The 24621-nt window shown below is 48.4% G+C and overlaps 1 protein-coding gene across 1 annotated transcript in view; it reads left to right on the forward strand.

The window, feature by feature from the left end:
* The first annotated feature begins 2513 nt into the window (after positions 1–2513).
* Positions 2514–24621, forward strand: part of ANOS1 (anosmin 1) — a 207960-nt gene continuing 185852 nt past the window's right edge. Inside the window, exon 1 of the mRNA XM_061408192.1 lies at positions 2514–2845. Within this exon, the coding sequence (XP_061264176.1) occupies positions 2639–2845 (207 nt within the window). The 5' untranslated portion in view covers positions 2514–2638. The remainder of the gene's footprint in view (positions 2846–24621) is intronic.

The following is a 24621-nucleotide window of genomic DNA, read 5'->3' on the forward strand; positions in this document are numbered from 1 at the left end:
AGGCTCAACACACCTTCCTGCTTGGAGTTTCCAAGAAGATGCTCTTCTTTGCTCTTAGTCAATATTTAAGTGTGTTTGTTGCTGTTGTTTAGTCACTAAGTCACGTCCCAGTCTTTGCAACCCCATGGACTGCAGCACGCCAGGCTTCCCTGTCCTTCACCGTCTCCAGGTGCTTGCTCAAACTCATGCCCATTGAGTCAGCGATGCCATCCAACCATCTCATCCTCTGTTGTCCCCTTCTCCTCCTGCCCTCAATCTTTCCCAGCATCGGGGTCTTTTCCAAGTCAGCTCTTTGCATCAGGTGGCCAAAGTATTGGAGCTTCAGCTTCAGCATCTGTCCTTCCAATGAATATTCAGGGCTGATGACCTTTAGGAAGCTATGTTTAACATACTTTAAAAAGATTTCCATCTGGAGTTCTTAACATCTTTTCAACAAACTTATGAGTTTATGTGAGCCCACGTCTAAACTTTTTATGGTTCCGGCTCATGTTTAGAACTGTCATGCTAAAAGCTACCGATGAGGTCGTCTGTGTCATTTGTAGGGCCTCGGGCAAAATGAAAATTCAGAGAACCATGTTGAAAATGAAAATCAAGATTGTGACAGATGAACATTACACGAAGTATGGATCCTTCTAAGGTCACACAAGCCATGAGACCAGCTCTGCCTACAGAGCCTTTTGCACAAAGCGACTGATTTTTAAAACCCACTGGGGGAAACACGCTAAACAGTTAATTCTCTTGGCCCTGCTGATTTGAACTATATGAAGAAATATATACACAAAATGATGTAAAAAAAAAGGGGGGGTATGAAAGGATCACGGCAGATGGTTGTCATTGTCATTATCACTTTGCAGGAAGATCTCAGAGTGTCAGGGTGGAAACTGTGGGGAATTTTAGGAAGAGAGAACTGGAAATTGGAGCAAGCCGTGGGCTCCATGGGAAGGGGACTCCAGCTTTGCGCTCTGTCTTTGAGCAGGTTGCGTGCGTCTAGACAGAACTGCCGCTGCATTTGGTGGTGTGCTCAGGCCCCTCCTTTAGAATGTGTGCGTGCAGTCGTGCATGAGTACCAGCTCGTGTCAGTGCACAGGAGTGTCAGTCCCATTGCCCTGCCTCCCAGCTAGTGTTCTTGGGTCTTCTGGATTCGACTGTTACATAAATGTCCCAGGTGTGGAGCACAGCCTTCCTCAGACCCCAGCTGTCTGTGGGGTCTCCTACCTGCAGAGGGCTGGAGCACTGTCCCTTCCCCGTGCAGCTCCGGGAAGTACAGAGCTTTGTCAGAGGGAGGGGGTGTAGTCCAGATGATGCAGTGTCCACATCCGGATAGAGAGCGTGGGTGGTGAGAGAGCGTGGGAAAAGATCACAAGAGGTGTGGTGTGCTGTGCCTGGTCGCTCATTCGTGTCTGACTCTTTTCGACCTCACGGACTGTAGCCCACCAGGTTCCTCTGTCCCTGGGGATTCTCCGGGCCAGTGGCTGTCTTGCTGTTCAAAGGGCCAAATCAAAAGACTGGGGGCAAAGATGAGCAGGGTTCAGGAAAGATTGCCAACTTGAATAGGTCCCTCGTGCTGGCCAGGTAAGGCCTTACACCTGCGGAGACGAGGTATGTGCGGCCATGTCATCAGTTCAGTAGCTCAGTCGTGTCCCACTCTTGGCAACCTCATAGACTGTACCATGCCAGGCTTCCCTATCCATCACCAACTCCTGAAGCTTGCTCAAACTCATGTGCATTGAGTCAATGACGCCATCCAATCATCTCCTCTGTCGTCCCCTTCTCCTCCATAAATGTTCCTAGCGACCTGCCTTAATGGATTTCTAGGTGATACATGCTCGTTCAGAGGGAAGCAAAAGACTAGTGAAAGGTCTCAGTGGACGCAGTTGAAGAAGAGAGGGAAGGAAGGAAAGGAAGCAAGCAGGAAGGAAGAGGGCAAAGGATGAGGAAAGAAGGAACGGGGGAGGGGGTGGAGGGATTTGGGGGAAGGGGGTGGGGTCAAAGTCCCTGCCTGTCTCCTCTTATTGCGCCCAGCGCAGTTCTGTCCATTCGCTCCTTTCCGCTCTTCGGAAAAGGGAAATCCAAAAACTCCAAAGCATATGAGTAGGACCTGGGACCACTGGAGTCGGAAGCAGGGATGGAAGCCCACAAGTTCGGGGGGCGCTTCCGTCTATCCTTAACCTGTTCTCACGTCCAGGTGGGGTTCCAGGCCCTGATGCCCAGGCCAGCACTTGACACCCAGGCCCGGGGCCTGCTGTTGAGGCCCGACTGGCGAGGGGGTGCTGAGGGGCAGGAGGGAGCGTAGGCGGAGTGCGCGGAAGCGGACTCCCAGGAGAGGGGCGCACGGGGGGCGCTCGGCAGGCGGGCGCGCTCGGCAGGCGGGCGCGCGTCTGGCTAGCTTGGACCTGCCCACTGCCCTCCGCCCGCCCCGCCCATCCTTGTCACTCACTTTCCTCTCAGCCAATGGCGCGGCCGTCTGTCACCCTCGCTCCGCCCCCCCAGGAGGCGGGGCCTGGGGAGGGCGCCGGGCGGGAGTGGCCTGATTGAACTTTGCCAGCGGAGTTGCGGCGGCCGCGCGGTCCCCGGCGGCGGTGCGGAGCTGGCAGCGTCGGCCAGCGCCCGGCGCCCGCGCGCCCTCCGACCCGCAGCCATGGCGGCCGGGGCGCCCGGCGCGGCCCTGACCCTCTGCCTCTGGCTGGCGGCCTCCGCGGGCTGCCTGGCTGCCGGCTCCGGCGCGGCCGCTGCCCGGCGCTTGGATGAGTCGCTGGCGGCAGGGAGCGTACAGCGCGCCCGCTGCGCCTCCAGGTGCCTCAGCCTGCAGATCACGCGCATCTCCGCCTTCTTCCAGCACTTCCAGGTACGCACAGCCGCGCGCCCGGGTCCTCCCCTGGCGCTGCGGGGCGCGCGCCTTCCAGCCTCGCCGCTCAAACTTCTCGCTCAGCGGCAGCCGGCCGGGGTCCGGCTTTACGCGCGGGGTGGGTTGTACCTTAGGGGAGAGGGGGCGGTGGGCGATCCCCCCTTTGCAGCTCCTAGTCGGCTCCCGACCTAACTCCCTTCTTCCCCGGGGAAAACCAAAAGGCGGTTTCCCTTGGGAAGGGAGAGCGGTTTTGTGGCTTCCAAGGATGGAGTGGGGTGGGCTGTGGGCTTGTGAGTTGCCCCGGGACCTCCGCCGCGGGACTGCGGGCCTCTGGCCAGTCTCCCCTCAAAGTCCCCGGGCGCTCCCGGCCCTCCGCGTCGCGGGCAGAGCGAGCGAGGCCCGCGCTCCGCTGCGCCCGAGGACCCCGCGCGACCAGCCCCGGCGCCGCAGGTGCCCGCCGGCCGAGACTTTTTTGTCTCTGTTGAGCTTTGCTTTCGCACTCGGCGGGCCGAGAGCTCGCGGTCCACCCTTGGAGCCTCGGCCAGGGGTCGTATCTTTCAGCGAGTTTGTGTTGCGCGGGGTGGGGTGGGGTGCTGGTTACTGCCGGTGACTGTGCCTCCCCAGTTCGGAGCCTCAGAGCTTCTTGGTGTCGCCAGCGAGTGGCGTGGAGACTAAGGGATGAGATGGCAACGGATAAGGGACTTGGAGGCGTCAAGTTCGGATGTTCCCGAGAGGACTCCCGGAGCCAGTATCTCTTCCAACCCTCGTAGATTCTGCCGGCTTCGGGGTATAGGGGCGCGTGTGCGTGTGTAGAAGGTTCAGGGGACAGGACGCTTGATGCCAGTAGATGGCTGGGATGCTGGGGGGAACCACAGCGGGGAGTGACTCAGGGACCCTGGGTGCCGAGGGGCGCGCGGGAACCGCTCCCGAGCCGGCCCCAGGCGCGTCTCGCAGCCGCGGTCCCCAGCTGATCGGAGCGCGCGCACTCTGCAATCATTCACGCGTATAACCTAATTTCTCTCGTGTGCTAGCTTCTCGCCCTCGCCGTCTCCTCTCTAGCCTTATAGTCGTTCACCTGTTATAAGATCCCAACTTCTGGCCGCAGGGAAAACTGCGGCTCCCAGAAAGGGGCCGCGCGGCTCCTCGGTGGGTTTCTAAGCGGAGTCCCTCTGAAATAAACGAGGCGCTTCTCGCGCTTGCGCGGGGTCAAAGGGGCCTTCCAAGGGTCCGCGGGCACTAAGCTGCGATGGGAGCCATCGTAGTGACCGTGGAGTTTGGGACGAATCTCCGAAGCCTTTAAGCCCTGTTCATTCTGGCGTGAGAGAGCTAATGAAACCTTGGCCAGAATGGCCCACGAAGAGCTAAAAGTTGGGATGTGCAGAGAGTGAACCCGCTGGCCAAGTCTGCACGCGCCCGAGTACGCTCGGTTCTGCGTGTTCGCAGAGAAGGGGCATCCGTAGGTTTGAGAAAACTCCGCGATCCCATTTGGTCTTCAGGGAAGGGACCCGGGGGTGTGGTCTCCTGCGCTGAAATTCCGCGGACACCCTGGAGAGGGTCCCTCCCAGCCACCTGGATTCTTGCCCCCCTGCCCTGCCCTGCGGTCGCTCTTCTGAGGCAATGCCACCCTATTGTTCAAACAACGACATAAAACAGCATCCTGTTCCCAGGGAGAAAGACTGTCTTTTCTTTTTCCTCTTCCCTTCCTTCCTTCTTTAAATTGAACTGTCAGTCGCTGTAATTTATTTGTTTTACAGTTTCAGCGCCTAAAGAAACAGTGCAGATCAAGCCAATTCCCGTGAAAGGCTTTTCTTGTGGTCTCTTGGCATGATTTCTCTTCGGAAGAAAAAACTGCTGACAGAATACACATTGCCAGACAATCCTGATTACATTTTAATTAGCTGGGGTGGGGGGTGAACTAAGCTGCAAATTACTCAGTTAGGACTTAATAACTGCTGTTTCTGCAATCAATGGCAAAGCCATTCTTGGAGGTTTAACCCTACCCTGGTAATGCCTATCTGATTTATCTAAATTGCAGGGATTAAGCTTTCTTAAGATTTGAAAAGACAGAGGCGCACGCTCCTTATAAAACCTCAAGCTTCCCCGTCCCTCCCCTCTTTAAATAATTGGAAGGATGCTGAGGTATCAGGCAGGGGGCAACTGCAGGTGGGATTTGTGAATTGGTGGGAAGGGCTGGGCTGGAGAAAGGGCTTGGAACAGTGCCTTTTGTCAGGGATACCCCAGCCACCCACACTTGTGCAAATAAGCCCGAGTGGAAGGCTGTCTCTGGTGCAGGTAGCGGTTCCCAGTTTCTCTTGCGTGGTTCCTGACCTGCTTGTAAGGGTGGAGGAAGGTTCGCCTGCAGCCTGGAGGCCAGACAAGCGTGTGGACTCTCAGTTGAGTTCAGTTCAGTTGCTCAGTCGTGTCCAACTCTTTGCGACCCCATGGACTGCAGCATGCCAGGCCTCCCTGTCCATCACCAACTCCCGGAGCTTGCTCAAACTCATGCCCATCGAATCAGTGATGTCATCCAACCATCTCATCCTCTGTCGTCCCGTTCTCCTCCCGCCTTCAATCTTTCCCAACATCAGGGTCTTTTCAAATGAGTCAGTTCTTTGCATCAGGTGGCTAAAGGATTGGAGCTTCAGCATCAGTCCTTCCAATGAGTATTCAGGACTGATTTCCTTTAGGATGGACTGGTTGGATTTCCTTGCAGTCCAAGGGACTCTAAAGAGTCTTCTCCAACAAAAACGTTCAAAAGCATCAATTCTTCGGCCCTCGGCTTTCTTTAGAGTCCAACTCTCACATCCATACATGACTACTGGAAAAACCATAGCTTTGACTAGACAGACCTTTGTCGGCAGAGCAATGACTGCTTTCTAATATGCCGTCTAGATTGGTCACAGCTTTTCTTCCAAGGTTAGTAGGTTGATTTACTTCAGAACCAGCTGCCTTTTTTTCTGGCCCCGGGGCCACATAGAAACGCGCTGTCCGTCGTTAAAGAGTAAGAAGTGTTGTGGAAGGAACTAAACTATCAAACCCGTTTTTTCTGCTGTGACCCTTCTCTCTTGGCTTCTTCGTGGTGTTTTAAATTTGCTCTCCAGCACTCTTCTCGATAAAGAATAATTTAAAGATGAAGTCATTCGCGTGGATTTCACCGTTCATCTTTCTCTTGTACAGTGCTTGTGTTATACCCAAACATCAGACGTTTCACTTGGAATTACCAGCAGTACACAATTTGGATTTTCTGGCTCATCCCTCGAGGGCCAAGCTGGGGCCAGACTCAGAAAGGTGGCAGAGGTAGTGTTAGTCGCTCAGTCGTGTCCGACTCTTTGCGACCCCATGGACTGTAGCCCTGCCAGGCTCCTCTGTCCATGGGATTCTCCAGGCAAGAATACTGGAGTGGGTTGCCATGCCCTTCTCCAGGGGATCTTCCTGACCCAGGGATCAAATCTGGGTCTCCCACATTGCAGGCAGATTCTTTACCGTCTGAGTCACCAGGGAAGCCCACCTCCCAAAGTGCCCTGTGTGGGGGTGTACACAATGGATGCCCCACAGGGGAATGTCGCAGGATGTGTGTAGACCATCATGGATACCCAGGATCTGATGAGCACGCACACTTGCTCAGGCATGACGCTCGCCTGGTGTCCTTTCCTGCCAGCTGCTGGGCCAACGCGTTGGACCTTGTTTTAGCTAGATCATAGCTCAGCTGGTAAAGAATCGACCTGCAATGCGGGAGACCTGGGTTCGATTCCTGGGTTGGGAAGAGCCCCTGGAGAAGGGAAAGGCTACCCACTCCAGTATTCAGGCCTGGAGAATTTCATGGACTGTATAGTCCATGGGGTCGCAAAGAGCTGGACACGACTAAGCCACTTTCCCTTTCACTTTCGGGAAGTTAGGCTTCCCTGGTGGCTCAGTGGGTAAACCGTCTGCCTGCCATGTGGGAGACCCAGGTTCGATCCCCAGGCTGGGAAGTTCCCCTGGAGAAGGAAATGGCAACCCACTCCAGTACTCTTGCCTGGAGAGGCCCATGGACAGAGGAGCCTGGTAATCTACAGTCCATGGGATTGCAAAGAGTTGCCCATGACTGAGCGACTTCAGGAAGTTGAACTAGAGGTCTCCCCTTCCTCCTGCTCAACCTATAGTGGATGGGCAGCCCCCCCCCCCCACAAGGGTGCTCAGACTGCCTTAGCAGAGGCAGTTAGCTGCCTGCACCAGGAATGGGTAACAGGCTCATTCCTGTGGCGTTGTGGCCTGTGGCTGGTCGTCCACAAACACAGCTTGCAGCTCCCAGCGTGGGACAGGCATGGCCACCACTAAACTGTGGGCGCGTCAAAGCATGCACGCGCCCCCCAGCATTCCTTGTGCCCACTCTCAGGTTGCTGCAGGGGGCAGAGTGTGACAGTACTTTGATGGGGGGGGGGCGTTGGCAGGGAGAGGTTGGGGAGGACTGGGGCTCCGGGGGGCCCCAGAGTGTTAGGCAGCTCAGAACCTTTGCTGGAGAGGAGAGGGAGGTGAGAGGCATCATGCCTGCAGAGATCTCCAGAACATGCTTCAGCATCCCAGCAGATTCCACATTGAAAAATGCAGACTCAGAGACGAGATCACTGAGAATTCCAATAGGTGGTCTTGGCGCGGTCACCCCCAAGCTGCAGGGCTCTTTCTGAGCTTGAACCACATGCACGGATCTGTGTCCCTGGGGCCGGCCCTGGTTTGGATTGTTCAACCCCTGGAAGCGGTTACGCCCGCTTGTCCTGGGGATTTATTCATAGGTTGTCCTTAGTGTTCAGAGATCTGATAACTGACGTGTTCACTTGGGAGTAACCTGGCCCTGCACTTATTTTCTCCGTTCTGTTCAGTTGCTCAGTCGTGTCCGACTCTTTGAGACCCCATGAACCGCAGCATGCCAGGCCTCCGTGTCCATCATGAACTCCCGGAGTTTACTCAAACTCATGTCCATTGTGTCGGTGATGCCATCCAACCATCTCACCCTCTGTGGTCTCCTTCCCCTCCTGCCTTCAATCTTTCCCAGCATCAGGGTCTTTTCCAGTGAGTCGGCTCTTCCCATCAGGTAGCCTAAGTACGGGGGCTTCCTTCACTAGAAGATTAAACAAGAGGGACACTAAGCCTGAAAGAAGCTCTGTGTCTTTTTGGGTGAATCTCACGTATCCTGCCTGAGTGGCTTCCTTGCTTGTGCTGGGACATTCCTGGTGGCCACCCCGCCTGTCTCCCCAGGTTCTGCGCATCACGGCTGTGATGGAGCTGAGCCTCAGATCCTCGCAGAGAGGAGTCCTATCCCTGAATGTTAGCAGACCTGCAACCTGCTCTTCCTGTGCCTGGGTATTCTCAAAGTAGGCGCAGTAGACGAGGGCTTGAGGAAAAATAGCCTGAGTGGAATAAAAAGTCTGAGTGAGCCTTATTTCTTGGCCAGATTTTGGGACCTGATGGGGCGAAGTGGATGGAGTCTTGGAAGATAAGTAGCAGGTTGCTGGCGGCCTTGGTCCTAGGGCTCTAGGATTTTATTAGTGCGAAGAGATTCTTGCTTAATGGGACATGATTCACTCTTCCAAGTAGCACTGAGAGCCTGGTTTAGGTAACTGATTAGAGATCAGAGGCTTTCTTCTAGCAGTAATTGGAGGCTGTTTGTTTTGGCAGAAGAGAGAATAGAGCTGGTGATTAGCTCATTCTGCATAGAGGACTAGCCTCTGCTCTCAGAAAAAGTAAGCAAATAATTAGCGCTTCGGAAGCCTTCGGTAGCCACGAATCAGCCCCAGGCTGGCAGAGTTTTAAAGCAACGATCTTGTGGTGAATATACTCAAGTCTTGGTGTGTCTGCTGGGCCTGCAGTGAGGTCGAAGTGACGTGCTGATAGTCTCTGGGAAGAAAGGCCATCCTCAAGTTTCACCTTCGTATATCCTGGTCTGGGTTGCTGGATCTCTAGTTGTGTCTCCAAGAATTTCTAACTTTGACCCAAAACTAAACACTATTAGGTTGTTTGCATGCATGCTCGGTCGCTCAGTTTTGCAACTCCGTGGACTGCAGCTCATTGGACTTGTCTGTCCATGGGATTTCCCAGGCAAGAATACTGGAGTGGGTTGCTGTTTCCTCCCCCCGACCCAAGGATCGAACCTGCGTCTCTTGGGTCTCCCACATTAGCAGTAAGATTGTTTACCACTGGGGAAGCCCAAACATTAGGTTATACATGGCAAATTTTCTTGCTTCTAATAAACTGTTTCTCATTGAACATGATTTATTTATTTTAATCGGAGGCTTATTACTTTACAATATTGTAGTGGTTTTTGCCATACACTGACATGAATCAGCCATGGGTGTACATGTGTCCCCCATCCCGAACCCCCTCCCTCCTCCCTCCCCATTCCATCCCTCAGTGAACATGATTTAAAAGTCTATCTTATTGTGACTATTATAGAACGTTATAAAACTACATTGGAAAATACTTGTGGACTTATTGATTTCTTTGTGTTGTGTATCATTAGAGGAGAAATATGTTTATATATTTTATATATTGTGTGTAGTATGTATCTATATACTTTTCAGTATATTATCCCTTGTGGCTCAGCTGGTAAAGAATCCACCTGCAATGTGGGAGACCTGGATTTGATTCCTGGGTTGGGAAGATCCCCTGGAGAAGGAAATGGCTACCCACTCCAGTATTCTGGCCTGGGGAATTCCATGAACTGTGCAGTCCATGGGGTCAAAAAGAGTTGGACACGACCGAGCGACTTTCACTTACTCACCCATATTAATAAAAAACATACACGTATGTATGTTTAGAGACTTCCATTTAAAAGCTAAACTTCAGTTCTTTGTGTAGTCATTCCTGTTCTAAAAAAATTATGTGAGGTTATTATATTTTTTAAAGATAGACTCATCAGTTTTCATTGTATAACCTCCCTTGGTGTGTTTCAGTGAATGGGCATACAACTTTCAGGCTAGGTAAAGAAACTTATAACACTCTCTGCAGGCACTGCTTGTATTAACTCAGAAATGCAGAAGTCCCTACATGTGACACCATCCAGCCATCTCACTGACTCGATGGACGTGAGTCTGGGTGAACTCCGGGAGTTTGTGATGGACAGGGAGGTCTGGAGTGCTGCGATTCATGGGGTCGCAAAGAGTCGGACACGACTGAGCGACTGAACTGAACTACATATGACTTGGTCATTGCTTTCCAGAAATCTGACTCTTAAACAATTTTGAGGGTTGGGGTTGGGAAGATGATCGGTGAAGCATATCCATATTATTGACAGATGTTTGGTATCTGAACGGTAGTACTGGGGGAAATAGCGTATGCCGGTCTGTCTAGTCAAGGCTATGGTTTTTCCAGTGGTCATGTATGGATGTGAGAGTTGGACTATAAAGAAAGGTGAGCACCAAAGAATTGATGCTTTTGAACTGTGGTGTTGGAGAAGACTCTTGAGAGTCCCTTGGACTGCAAGGAGATCCAACCAGTCCATCCTAAAGGAGAACAGTCCTGGGTGTTCATTGGAAGGACTGATGCTGAAGCTGAAACTCCACCCCTTTGGCCACCTGATGCGAAGAGCTGACTCATTGGAAAAGACCCTGATGCTGGGAGGGATTGGGGGCAGGAGGAGAAGGGGATGACAGAGGATGAGGTGGTTGGATGGTATCACCGACTCGACTCAATGAACATGGGTTTGGGTAAACTCTGGGAATTGATGATGAACAGGGAGGCCTGGCATGCTGCAGTTCATGAGGTTGCAAAGAGTCGGACATGACTGATCGACTGAACTGAACTGAACCGTTGGGATGCTTTGTCAAATTATTCCATAACTCCGAACACTGTTGGTACACTGTCTGAGCGCCAAGCCCCGACTGAGAGTTCTGAAGTCAGCCACCTTTCCACATTTCTTTTGCACTCACCCTGGACTCCATATTCTGAAAGTCTGATTGTCTGTCAACATATGGCATTTATTAAGTGTGACCTAGTTTTTGCTCTTCCCATTAATCAAAGATATCTGTAAGTCCTTCCAACTTCAGATCAGCATGAGGTAATGAGGCATTACCAAAGTAGACTGATAAAACGGATATCGTCGACCTTGTAGTTATTTTTTGCACCATCCGTCTAAGGAGAATGTGTAATTTCCTTTGGCTTCCCTGAAGCAATGGATCTGGGGCATAGCCGCCTATCCCATCTCAGGAGATGCTGTTGGTGACCTTCTGGCCCCCGGTCTGCTCCGCCGCCCCCCACCCCAGCCCCTGGATCAGCTGCTAATAGCTTACAGCTGCTCCCCCTTGGAGACTGACCTTTCGCCCCTGGGCACCGTCTTGCCAGCAGGGTCGCGCATCCTCCTTCCTTGATGAGGGCAAATCATGGTCATTGGCTCACCGCAGGGGGGATCCAGGAGGCCAGCCCTCTTGCTGGGATCAGCTCTGGTTCAGTTTATGCTCTGCAGCCTTGCGTGGGGCCAAGCTTCTCAGGGCTCTCCCTGAGACGGCATGCCTGCTTCACCTCTGCCCTTCCCTCCCCTTCCTCTGAGAGCTTCCCCTATCCATCACGTTCACAGAGATGAATGCCTCCAGGAAGCCCAGACACCTCCCTTCAGGTGCCTCTTCTACCCTAATTCAGCCCCTTCCTCCTGCAGGTTACACACCTTGATTCTTATCGGAATGATTCATTCAATCTCGTACAGATAATAGACTGTAGAAGTAAAAACATGACCCAGCTTCCACAACCCTCAGTTCAGACTTTTCCCCACTGTCCCCTTTATTTATTTAATGTTTATTGTAGATTGAAGTATACCTGACGCAGCTCAGTGTACTTGAAGTCTGCTTGGTTCAGCTCGTAAAGAATCCGCCTGCAATGTGGGAGACCTGGGTTCGATCCCTGGGTCGGGAAGATCCCCTGGAGAAGGGAACAGCTACCCACTCCAGGATTCTGGCCTGGAGAATTTCATGGACTGTATAGTCCATGGGGTTGCAAAGGGTCGGACACGACTGAGCGACTTTCACATACTTGACTTACAATGGTGTGTTACTTTCTGCTGCATAGCAAAGTGAATGGATTATGCATAGACATATATGCACTCTTTTTCCGATTCTTTCCCCAGGTAGGTCATTACGGAGTATTGAGTAGAATTCCCTGTGCTGTACATCCTTGTTAAACATCCTTGTTAGTTATCTACTTTATATAGAGTAGCGTGTACATGTCAGTCCCAAACTCCTGTTTATCTCCCCCACCTTTTCCTCTTTGGTAACCATAAGTTTGGTTTCCAAGTCTGGGAGTCCGTTTCTGTTTAATTGTTCTAGATCAGGAAGCACTCAGAGAGTCAGGACGTTTTCTGTTATTTGTTTTAGTTTTCTCTCCTGATGATTTCAGTGGAAAGATTAAAATCTTGATCCTAACACATAAGCATATCATGTGTTATCCTAACACATAAGTATATCCCCGTAAATATACACGTGTGCGCACATGCATATATCATGCTTCTTCACTGCCTGTGTGAAATACACACACACAGACACACACACACACATCACATATATCATGCTTCTTCACTGCCTGTGTGAAATACACACAAATACACACACTCATCCCTGTATATAAATACAGTCGGCACTGTGTATGTGCTGGTTCTGCCAGCTGCAGTTGGGCGAATCTAGGGATGAGGACCCTGCAGAGACAGAGAGCCAGCTCTACTCTGCCACTGTGTATGAGACTTGAGTGTCCGCAGATTTTAATACCCATGGGGGTCCCAGAAGCCCACAGTCCTCACGGGACAACTGTACTATGAAGCCAGCTTGAAACAGTGTGTGAGAGCTGGACAGTAGATAGCGTCAGGGGACATCAGTAACCTCAGTACCCCCGGCAGGTCTAAGAAGAGGCAAGGAAGACCAGTTAGTTCAGATATTACGCAGCTCTGGATTTACTCAGCAAGTGACCAAGGGTGCCACGTCCCCCCAGGACCTATTTGTTGTTGTTGTCACTCCGTTGGGTCTGACTCTTTGTGACTCCATGGACTGTAGCCCGCCAGGCTGCTCTATCCATGGGATTCTCCAGGCAAGAATACTGGAGTGGGTTGCCATTTCCTCCTTCAGGGGATAGTCCCCACCCAGGGATGGAACCTGCATCTCCTGCATTGACAGGCAGATTCTTAACCACTGAGCCACCAGAGACCCCGAGTCCCCTCCATATGTGTAAAAGACTTTACATGCCCACGGTTTCAAAGTGGTGAGCTGAGGCATTTCCCCAACTCTGGGACAGACGGTTGGATAAAAGTGGTCATCCCTGAGAGCCAACAAGTAAAGAGTGATTGATGCAAGCCTTGTCTATGGCTCAGTTTCATGTAAATTTCACACTGTAGATGCTGGATCTCTTTCTCCCTTAAAAAAAAAAAAAAAAAGAAGCACGTCACTTTAATCACTTCCATTTATTTCAGCTGATATCGATGGATTGCTGCAATTTCAGAGATGAGGCTGTAAAATCCTGAGGGATTTAGAGTCTGCTATAAGAACTAAGACTTATAAACAGACCACAGCAGTCCACCAGGGAGGGGTTGGGGAGAGTTATTTGTGTGAGATCTCAGAGGAGGGGTCCTGTTGCTTGAGCGGATGTTTCCCAAGGGAGATGATACGAGCTAAGCACAGCCACTGTGGGCTCTTCCAATGTAGAAGAGCCAATGTGAGTCGATGCAGAGTCCTGCGGGAGTGCGGTCTGTCTGCTGGGGACCTCTTGGTGGCTCGTGATGGACAGGATACAGCGTCAGCCCACCCAGACAGCAGCCAGGTGTTGGGGACTTTTGGTGAAAGCTGTTACAAAGCTCAAGTCCGTTGTTCCGCAGGACAGGTTGAGAGCAAGTCATCACACTTGGCGATGTCTTCCTGGTTCTTGCTGATCTGGTTGAACTTCGGGCTCCACCACCAGTTGCCCTAGGCTATTGAGTTGATCTCTCTAGAGATCCTTGCCAGCACTCCCTGAGAAAAAGCCCCAGCTGAGCATCAAAAAGAAAGAAAGGACTGCCTTTCCCCTCTCCCTGCAGTCACACTTTGGCTTACAGTAGGATCCCACTTCTGAATTGGTGGGGCTGGACCCAAAGCAGAATGTCTGCTGAACGACCAAGCCACAGGCTAGGTTATTTGGTGTTCATTATTTTTTATGCAGTCTTGATGTTGACAGAGTTCAGTTCAGTTCAGTCGCTCAGTCGTGTCCAACTCTTTGTGACCCCATGGACTACAGCATGCCAGGCCCTCCCTGTCCATCACCAACTCCCAGAGTCCACACAAACCCGTGACCATTGAGTTAGTGATGCCATCCAACCGTCTCATCCTCTGTTATCCCCTTCTCCTCCTGTCCTCAATCTTTCCCAGCATCAGAGTCTTTTCAAATGAGTCAGCTCTTCCCATCAGGTGGCCAAAGGATTGGAGTTTCAGCTTCAGCATCAGTCCTTCCAATGAACACCCAGGACTGTTCTCCTTTAGGATGGACTGGTTGGATCTCCTGCAGTCCAAGGGACTCTCAAGAGTCTTCTCCAACACCACAGTTTAAAAGCCTCAATTCTTTGGTGCTCAGCTTTCTTTATAGTCCAACCCTCACATCCATACATGACCACTGGAAAAACTGTAGCCTAGACGGACCTTTGTTGGCAAAGTAATGTCTCTGCTTTTTAATATGCTGTCTAGGTTGGTCATAACTTTTCTTCCAAGAAGTAAGCATCTTTTAATTTCATGACTGCAATCACCGTCTCTCTCTGACCTTCACAGCAACTCTTTTGAGGTCAGGAGCATTATTTTGATAGATAAGACAACCAAAGCCATTGGAAGGTGAGATAATCAAGGCTTCGTGGCAGAAACTCAAGCCCTATTTGTCACATTGCCAGACGTTTATGCTAAATGATCCACTTCTCAACATGTTAACAGGGAGAGAAGACAGAGTTAACATGTCAGCTGTAATATCATCAAGGATCGCTGAGTCTGGGGGGACATGGATTCATTGCCTCCTGGAACCACCATTGTGTCACGAAGTATCGAAGTGAAAGGTTGTTGGCGTGATAGAAGAAAAAGATATGTTAAAAATACCACTCCATCAACAAGATCCCATGTGCCCTCATCTATCCTAGTTCTTCCAACCAACACAAATCTGTCACACGCAGTTATCATTCAAGTAGCTTAGTTTCTGGGGACTCAGCGTGTTTCGTGATTCCCGCCCACAGAAGAATTATTTTCTACTAGAGGGAGAGACTGATAGACATTTGTGCGAACAGTTGTGGAAGTGAAGGAAGTATTATAATCATTAGTCGTCTTTTAAATCTTTATACAGCCATTTGACACACAGTTGTAATTTCTTAGATGAAGACTTTTCCCTTATAAATTGAGTTTGTGTTAAGTTGCTTCAGTCACGTCCAACTCTTTGCAACCCCATGGACTGTACCTTTCCAGGTTCCTCTGTCTGTGGGATTCTCCAGGCAAGGATACTGGAGTGGGTTGCCATTTCCTTCTCCAGGGGATCTTCCCGACCCAGGGATCGAACCCGTGGCTCTTACGTCTCCTGCATTGGAAGGTGGCTTCTTTACCACTGGTGCCACCTGGGACGTCCTGAGTTTGTGTAGGCCTACCAGAATTCCCCTTGTCTACCCAAATAGCAGAGAAGTATTATAATCCTCGCAGAAATATTTCATGAACAGCTGGACTTCTTAATGTCATAGAGGATGAATCTGTTGTCTGGGAATCCCAGAGGTCTCAGGACTTCAGCCTTGACCTTCATTCTTGGCTGCTGTTGCTGTTCTGTAACAGGACATATTCAGAGTATTTGCCAGTGGTGATGGTAGCTTGTAGGTATGTGAATAGCAACTTCCAAGACCTGTCATATGCTCATTCACTTGCTTTTTTTGTTTGTTTTGAGTGGTGTGTGTGTGTTTACACTTGATCATTCTTTCCAGCTTCCCAATAATACATAAGCATTAGACAATAAGGAATTCTGAGAAAGAATGTAGAAAATTGTCAAGGCTGCATGTGGAAAGAAAATGGTGATGACCTGCGATTCTGTAACCGCCCTTAAAGTCCAACAGTCTATCCTCAGGGGAACCTGAGGAACAATGGCTCATCAAGAGGGGGAAAAAAACGCTAATATAAAACTCTTCATTCACATGCTATTTATCCTTTCATTTTAAATGGTAGCTTCCTTCATTTAGTAAGCTTTTTCGTCTCCAGGTGATTAACACCCTGCCAGCTGGAGAAAATGACACTGTATTAGAGTGGCCTCAAAATACATAATTCCGTATTCCCTGGTACCTTCTTTCTTTGAAAGATAAAGGACATATGCTGTCTCCACTGGAAAGAGTCATATGGCTGGTGATCAGCGTCTTCACTGTAGGGAAGTGCATGGTCCTATTGGCACACGCAGGATCTCAAAGAACCTTCAGAGAACAAAAATGCATGTCCCGCCACCGCCCCCTCCCAGTCCTGAATCTAAACCTGATGACTTTTAAAGTTTCATAGCTAATTTCTAATGATAGCCAAAGAAGTGACAATTTTATAAGTCCATAAATGAAAACATAAAACAGAGTCCTTTTAATGAAGCAAGAAACATTAATTTTGCAAAGTAATCCATCACCTTCCGAAAATGTCATTAATCATGCCACTGCTGGGGACAACAGAAGTGTTGGGAATTCATGTACGTAAGCAATTTACAGCTCTTTTCTCCATCTTGTGTTCTCAGTCTGCACCTTTTTTTCAATCCCACTGTACTATTCCAATGCATTAATAATTTGTGTTTGAAACACAGCACAACGTTTTGTCCTTCCTATCTCCCTCCAATGCAAGTGATGTTCTTATCTAAGAACAAGCCAGAGGGGGCACATTCTTGGGAGGTGACTGAGAGCTTCTCTCAAAGAAAGACCAAAACAGTCAAGAAACACTAAATGCAAACAAAAAGTAGAAGTTTCAGGTTAAACGTGATTTTTTCCGATTACTTATGGTGTCCTTATTGGATTCATACAAACGGTCCCTCTGATGACACTTTACCAACCCTTGCTTCATTCTCTGATGAGACATCATTGAGAGAGATGGCAGTTTGTAGTCTTATAGATGTCTCAGCCCTTGTCTTTAAATGCCTGCACTAGAGGAATGAATGTACACTCTCTGTTGTGCTTTGTGGACTGGAAGCAAAATTGAGAAAAGACTCGCAAACCTAGAAGAGTGAGAGAGAGATTTTCAAGAGGACTCACATCTTACAAGTGATATGTCACGCTGACCCCTGGACAGGTTGCTCAGTGCTGTTACGAAAAAGCAAATTTGCCAAGGAAACTGGCATCTCTGCATCAGTAGCTTGCTTTCCAACTGTTGATGCTCAGGAAACTGGCATCTCTGCATCATTAGCTTGCTTTCCAACAGTTGAACAGACCCCCGCAGGATGCGAATACCAAGACCATTTCCAGTTGTGAGGGAATCACCACCACCATCATCATGATCATCTCCGTCATCACCATGACCACCACCATCACCACCATCATCATAACCATCACCAGTATCATCGTAACCATCATCACTTACCACCACCACCATCATCACCATCATGATAATCATCACCATCCATACCACCACCACCATCATCATGAGCATCATCATTACCACCACCATCATTGTCATCACCACCACAACCGCTATCATCATCACCATCGTCGTAACGACCATCACCATCAGGACCATCATCACTCCCACCACCATCATCACCATCAGTATCATCATCACCACCACCATCACATCTTCATCATCATGACCATCATCACTACCATCATCATCACCATCATCACTACCATCATTATCATCATGACCATCATCACTCCCACCACCATCGTCACCATCATTATCATCATAACCACCACCATCACATCTTCACCATCATGACCATCATCACTACCATCACCATCACCATCACCATCATCATGACCATCATCACTACCATCACCATCATCATGACCATCGTCACCACCATCGTTATCATCATAACCATCATCACTACCATCACCATCACCATCATCATGACCATCATCACTACCATCGTTATCATCATGACCATCATCACTACCATCGTTATCATCATGACCATCATCACTACCATCGTTATCATCATGACCATCATCACCACCATCACCATCACCATCATCCTGACCATCATCACCACCATCGTTATCCTCATGACCATCATCACTACCATCACCATCATCATGACCATCATCACCACCATCGTTATCATCATAACCACCATCCCCTCCATCACCGCCATCACCAGCGTTACCATCGTGACCGTAATGCCTCCACCATTATCACTATCATTATTATCATCATAACTGCCATCACCAGCATCATATCGTCATCCCCATCTTCCCATCTTCATCGTCAACATCCCCACGTTTGGAACTGTGACACAGTTCCCTGAGAAATCTCTGTACAAACAATTCTGTTGAGACACTCAGATTTCCACACTTTACACATCATGATGGGGCTACCTACTTTGCCCCTGCTTACTGAAGTCAGTACTTCCCTTGATGGCCATTCCCCCAATGAATAGGGTTTTTCTCACCACAGAGGAGAAACCTGGTGTGAAACAAGAATCAGAAGACCCCCCCCACAACCCAGGCATCTGGGGTGGTCCAATCTTGCTCAGCGGTCCTCCCATATGGGTGAGTCAAATAGGGGTAAAGTTACAGCAAATCCCAACTTGGACCTCACTTTCTGGGGTGGAAGTTTATTAATGGTAAGAATGCCAAGTATGTGTAGAAGTTACTGATGACTTTCAGAAACAGTGAGCTGCCGGTTGCCATTGAGATGTATTGGTAACTGCAATTTTTAAAAATTTCTTCTGTGGAAAGAAACTGCAGAGCATCACCTGAGATGCTTGCCACAATTAAAGGTAGTCATTGGTTGAAGGCGGGCACTTACTTGGCTTCTAATGCTTTTCTCTTCCATGTTTTGGGCTATCATAGCCATTTAGAACTGAAACTTTGCCTTTAAAACCTAAAATAGGTACCCCAGTTCCTTTCTTCCTCTTTTAGACATAGATAGGCCCACAGTAGGGGTTTGGCGAATATCCCCGAGGCATCTTTGACTAGAAATGCATCTTTTCTCTCTCTCTGTCACCCCGCCTCCTCTCTTCCTCTCCTTCCTTTATTTTGACACTTGGCTGTCCCGTTTTGAAAGCTGCACAGCCAAACCCATTCGCTGATCGTTCCAGAAATGGCCAACATCTGGGAAGTGATTTTTCCCATTGGGCCACAATCTAAAGGAAAGTAGGGAACATTTTCCGTTGTTGTTTCCACGTGTTTGTATCCGGAGCTATGAGATAATGTCCTCACAGCTGCAAAGAAATTAAAAAAAAATTACTTCTGTGCAGGATATATTTACTTGTTAACTATCACTAGAAAAAGACATGTAGAGGTGAGGTTCCATAGAACAGATCTCCATTTGTATTTTGATCTTTCTGTTATTCGGAGGCCATGGACTTGTATAATATTTTAAACCTGTTTTTCTTGGGCAAGACTTGTGTACTCTAATCTCATTTGTTACTCCACAATTTTGCAAAAAAAAGGAGGAAGTTTTTCTTCTTCCTTTTTGAACAACTGTAAAAAATTAGGACCCCAATTATTTTTTTTCATATCTATCTCTGTATGTGTGTTACCCAATAATGTCCAGTTCATGGTTTTTCAGCCTTGACACTGTTGATCTTTGGGGGCCAGATTATTCTGTGTTATGGGGTCTGTCCTGTGCATTGTTGGGCTGTTCAGCAGCACCCAGCGTGCGTGCTTAGTCGTGTCTGACTGTTTGGGACCCCATGGACTGTGTAGCCCACCAGGCTCCTCTGTCCATGGGATTTCCCAGGCAAACATACCAGGGTGTGTTGCCATTTCCTCCTTCGGGGTATCTTTCTGACCCAGGAATCAAACCTGTGTCTTATGCATCTCCTGTATTGGCAGATGGATTCTTTAGCACTGAGCAATCCTCTGGTCTTTACCCAGTAGATTCCTCCCACCCCCAATCATGACACTCACATACACACACACACATGAATATCTCTGGACATTACAATCTGTGCCAGAGGGTAAAGTCACTCCTGTTGGAAACCACTGATCTAGTTTTCTCTCTTGTTACTTATCTCTCTCGATCAACATGTGTCTAGATCAGTATCTGTATTCAGACATGCATATCCATATCTAAATGTATATGTATGCGTCTTCTATGACGTATACAGTCATCTTCTTCGAAAGAGTAAACTTAGATACATGAGCTAGTAGATTGATTGCAGTAACAACGTTCTTTTTTCACTTAGGCTTCTCTGATAGCTCAGTTAGTAAAGAATCCACCTGCAATACAGGAGACCCCGGTTCGATTCCTGGGTCAGGAAGATCTGCTGGAGAAGGGATAGGCTACCCACTTCAGTATTCTTGGGCTTCCCTGGTGGCTCAGCTGGTAAAGAATCCGCCTGCAGGGTGGGAGACCTGGGTTTGATCCCTGGGTTGGGAAGGTCCCCTGGAGAAGGGAAAGGCTACCCACTCCAGTATCCTGGCCTGGAGAATTCCACGGACTGTATATCCATGGGGTCACAAAGAGGCGGACACAACTGAGCCACTTTTTCACTTTTTCCTTATAACATGGGAGTTTGGAAACATGCTCATTTCTGTCATTTGAGATTCTAGGAAAGCATGAGGTACTTGTTTCTGCAAAGTGCAAATAGAAAAATGCTTGGCTCCCATTCTATAGCAGTTCATTCTCCTGAATGCAAACAGCTGTATCTCTTTCCTCAGCAGTGATGATTCTGGAGATGGGTCATGGCATATGTGCATGTGATAGCTTGTAAGAAAATTGGTTTTTTTTTCCAGCCATGAGCAGGCTAATGTGAAGTTGATCATAGAGCATCTTTTCCTTAAAATATCCACTATGTTCTTAAAATTTGGTGCACGGGTCCTAAAATCGGATTCCCTTGTGACTTCTTTGCAAGTAAACTCTTTGCCTTTTTCAAACAACCTTTTGTCTCTGAGCCTTCTTACATGCTTCTTTTTTTTTTTTTTAAAAAAATATGTATTTTTGGCTGTTCTGGTTCTTTGTTGTTATATGGCCTTTTCTCTAACTGAGGTGGTCAGGGGCTCCTCTCTAGTTGCAGTGTGCAGGCTTCTCGTTTCTGTGGCTTCTCTTGTTGCAGAGCACGGGCTCCAGGGCATGCGGACTCAGAAGTTGTGGCTCCCAGGCTCTGGAGCACAGCCTCAGTAGTTTCGGTCATGGGCTTAGTTGCTCTGTAGCACGTGGGATCTTCTTGGAGCAGGGATCAAACCTGTGTCTCCTGCACTGGTGGGCGGATTCTTATCCACTGAGCCACCAGGGAAGCCCTCCGTGTGCTCTTCATATCAAGTGTGTCACCTGTAAAGTGGTGGCCGTGGTAACGCTGCCTCTTTGGACCCTGCTACGATGCCACATGATTAACTTGGGTCAGAACCTCACATGTATCAATCCTCAGCTCTGCACAAGTCTTGGCTGCTGTTGTTAAGATGAGCGAGGCCCTGGTGCTGAAGGGCTTGGGATGCAAAAATGAATCCTGGGCACCCCTCAGTCTTCACAGGCTGGTCTGTGAAGTGAGGGCTGCTGTTGCTGCTGCTAAGTTGCTTCAGTCATGTGCAACTCTGTGCAGTGCAAGGGAATTTAAACAACTCGATCTAACCAAGGAATCACAGACAGCAACAGACACTTTACCAAAGAAAATAGACAGATGGCAAAGAAGCATATGAAAAACATGGCCCATGTCACATGTTATCAGGAAAAGGACAGATTCCAACAGCAAGATACCAGCACATGCCCATTAGAGTGGCCGTAATCCGGGAGACTGATGATATCAGATGATGCTGAAGAGATGGAGCACCAGGAACTCGCCCTTCTTGCTGCCTGAAATGCAAAGTGGGGCAGGCAGTTTCTTACAAAACAAACATACCCTTACTCCTCGGCATTTGTTTGAATGGGATGAAAATGTCTGTACATAATGAAGCAGACATCCATGCCCATGAATGTATAGACCAGCTTTATCGATTATTGTCCAAATTTGGACACAACCAAGATGTCCTCCAGTAGCTGAAAGCATAAATAGAATGAATAAAGTGAGGTCCATCCAGATTTTGGACTGTTACTGAGCACTACACAGAAATGAGCTGTCAAGACAGAAGGGGACATGGAGGAAACTAAAATGTATATTATTGGGTGAAAGAGGCCTGTCTGAAAAGGCTGCACACTGCAGGATTCCAATTGTGTGTCCTTCTGGAAAAAGCACAACTATGCAGAAAGTGAAAAGATCAGTAGTTTCGGGGGCTGGGGTGGGTAGCAATGAACAGGTGGAGCACAGAGGATTTTTTTTTTCAGGCAGTGAAACTATTCTGTATACTATTATTACGGATTTAAGTAGTCATACATTTGTCCAAATCCCTAGAATGCACAACGAGGAGTGAGCCGTGGAGTAAACTGTAGGCTCTGGGAGACAATGATGTTTCGCTGTAGGTTCATCACTTGTAACAAATGAGCCACTGGTGTGGGTGTTGATGATGGAGAAGGCTGTGCGTGTCGGGGAGCAGGGGGCTATATGAGTGCCTTTCTCTGTGCATTTCTTTTAATTTTTCTACGAACCTAAAATTGCTCTAAAAATGAAAAAGAAATAATTTTTAATTTATTATTTAATTTGAAAACCTTACCCTTTGAAGTTTCTTGGAAAGCGCCTAGTTCTCCATAGAGAATGAGATTCAGATCTCTTATCCGCTCTCGCCACTTAAAGATTTTCTTTTCCTGTGTGATGCATGGGAATAGCTTAAGTAGATTTTTAAATTGTAGTGTGAAGTCCTGCCTAGCTATTGTATAAGAAGAAAAGACCACTGAATTCTAGGTCATCTATTCTGTTAGGAAAACATAACCTGCCTTCCCAGATGCTAGGTGCTTATAAATCTGCAGATACGACATTTTTTTTTCTTGCAATTAATTTTTTTTTCCTGCAAATCGAGGTCTTGTCTTGAGGTTATTGCTCCTTCTCTTCCAACCGATTTAATTCATCATGTTTTCTCAAGTGATCTCTCATTAAAACAGGCTATCTTTTGAACTTTGTATGAAAATAACTCAGTACCATGATGAATGGGCTAGAATACCATATGAGCCAGGGTATCACGGACTATGAGATGCTGTGTTTTAATTTGATTAATTATCCTGTACTCTCTAATGAATAACACATAAATTAGCACCGTGAAGAAGCATATATCCCAGGAAAACCAAGCAACAGAAATCTGACTTAGTAAAGTCAAGTAGAATGGGAAAGCCATGTAGTACAGCTAGTCATTGTTTTTCCCTGCTTAGATTTTCCCCACTACAAATGAAACTCAGCTGAACCAGTCCTGAATCTTCCATCCCTTGTGTGTGTTTATCAAGGTGGTGGATTTTGCTTTAGTAGTAAAGTAAGTAGTTCTAGGATTTGTTGTATCCCCAAACGGGATACTAAACTGTTTTGGAGAAATACAAACAGTTTTCCTTTACGGGGTATTGTCTATTTTTTCAAGTAACATTTTTTAAAATGGTTGTGGTGATAATGGATAGCATCGTCAACTCAATGGACATGAGTCTGAGCAAACTCCAGGAGGAGCCTGGAGTGCTACAGTCCATGGGGTCAAAAAGAATCAGACACCACTGAGCAGCTGAATAAAAACAAGCAGGTGATAACAGCAATAGAAGAGACTCCAGTGCATATTGCCTGCCGATATATTGTCTCTGGTTGCTGTTTATGCTTATGAGTAACCAGCTTGACAATTTTAAATTGATCCTTAACCTCTGCTGGTTAGCATGCTAGAATCCAGGCCGTCATGTGCCTCGTGGGAACTTATTATGAAGCACGGGTCGCCCTTTTGAGCTTTACAGCTGCCAAGCATCTATTTTGAAGAATAACAGGGAACTTGAGAGGGCGTTTAGAGTCGGCTGTGTTTCCACCCTGTCATCCCCATGAACACACAGCATCTTCCTAGACTTGTTGACTCTATGCAGACGGAGGTGACGCTGAGACAGGGTGGAGGGGAGAGGGGCCTGGACCATGCTGGGGGTCATTGCCCTGGGAAATACATGCTTCCCCGAGGGAGATCAGCCCAAAGGCTGAGAAGCAGAAATGGACATGGACTAGTGGAAAATGATACACGCACACACGTGCCTCCAGTGATCAATTTATTAGTTGATAAAGAGGGTTGTCTTTCTCAGGACCTGGATTGCAAGGAGATACCTGAAGGGCTACACAAAGTGCTCACAAGACTCTGAGAGGAGAGGGGCACGGTGCCAACCTTGGGAGCACTGGCTCCGTGTGGTTCTTTGAGGTCCCGTGTAGCCCAGTATGATGGACTGTCCTTCTCCCTTCCCAGCAAGGTCATCGAGCTTCAGTGAGGATCAGAATCATCGGGAGCCTTGTTAAAACACATTTCTCGGCACCCACCCTCTGAGCACCCGATTCTGTGGATCTGGCGTGAGACTCAAGACTGACATGTCTAATAGGCTTCCAAGTGAGGCCGATGCTGCTGGTCTCAAGATCTCACTTGGAGAACCACTGCTGTGGTGTTATGTATGTTCTAGGGCTTCTCTCTGGTGTCTTTCTCTGCCTGGTGACTTGAACCAATTTCAAAGTATTGACGCATTACATTCTCTGCCTCCCTGCCCCTACATACTTGTTCTGACCAACCTTCCTTCTAGTCTGTTGTTGTTTTTGAATCACTAGTTTTTGTCCGACTCTTTCCAACCATGGACTGTAGCCTG

This window comes from Bos javanicus, chromosome X (genome assembly GCF_032452875.1).
Source record: "Bos javanicus breed banteng chromosome X, ARS-OSU_banteng_1.0, whole genome shotgun sequence".
Lineage (NCBI taxonomy): Eukaryota > Metazoa > Chordata > Mammalia > Artiodactyla > Bovidae > Bos > Bos javanicus.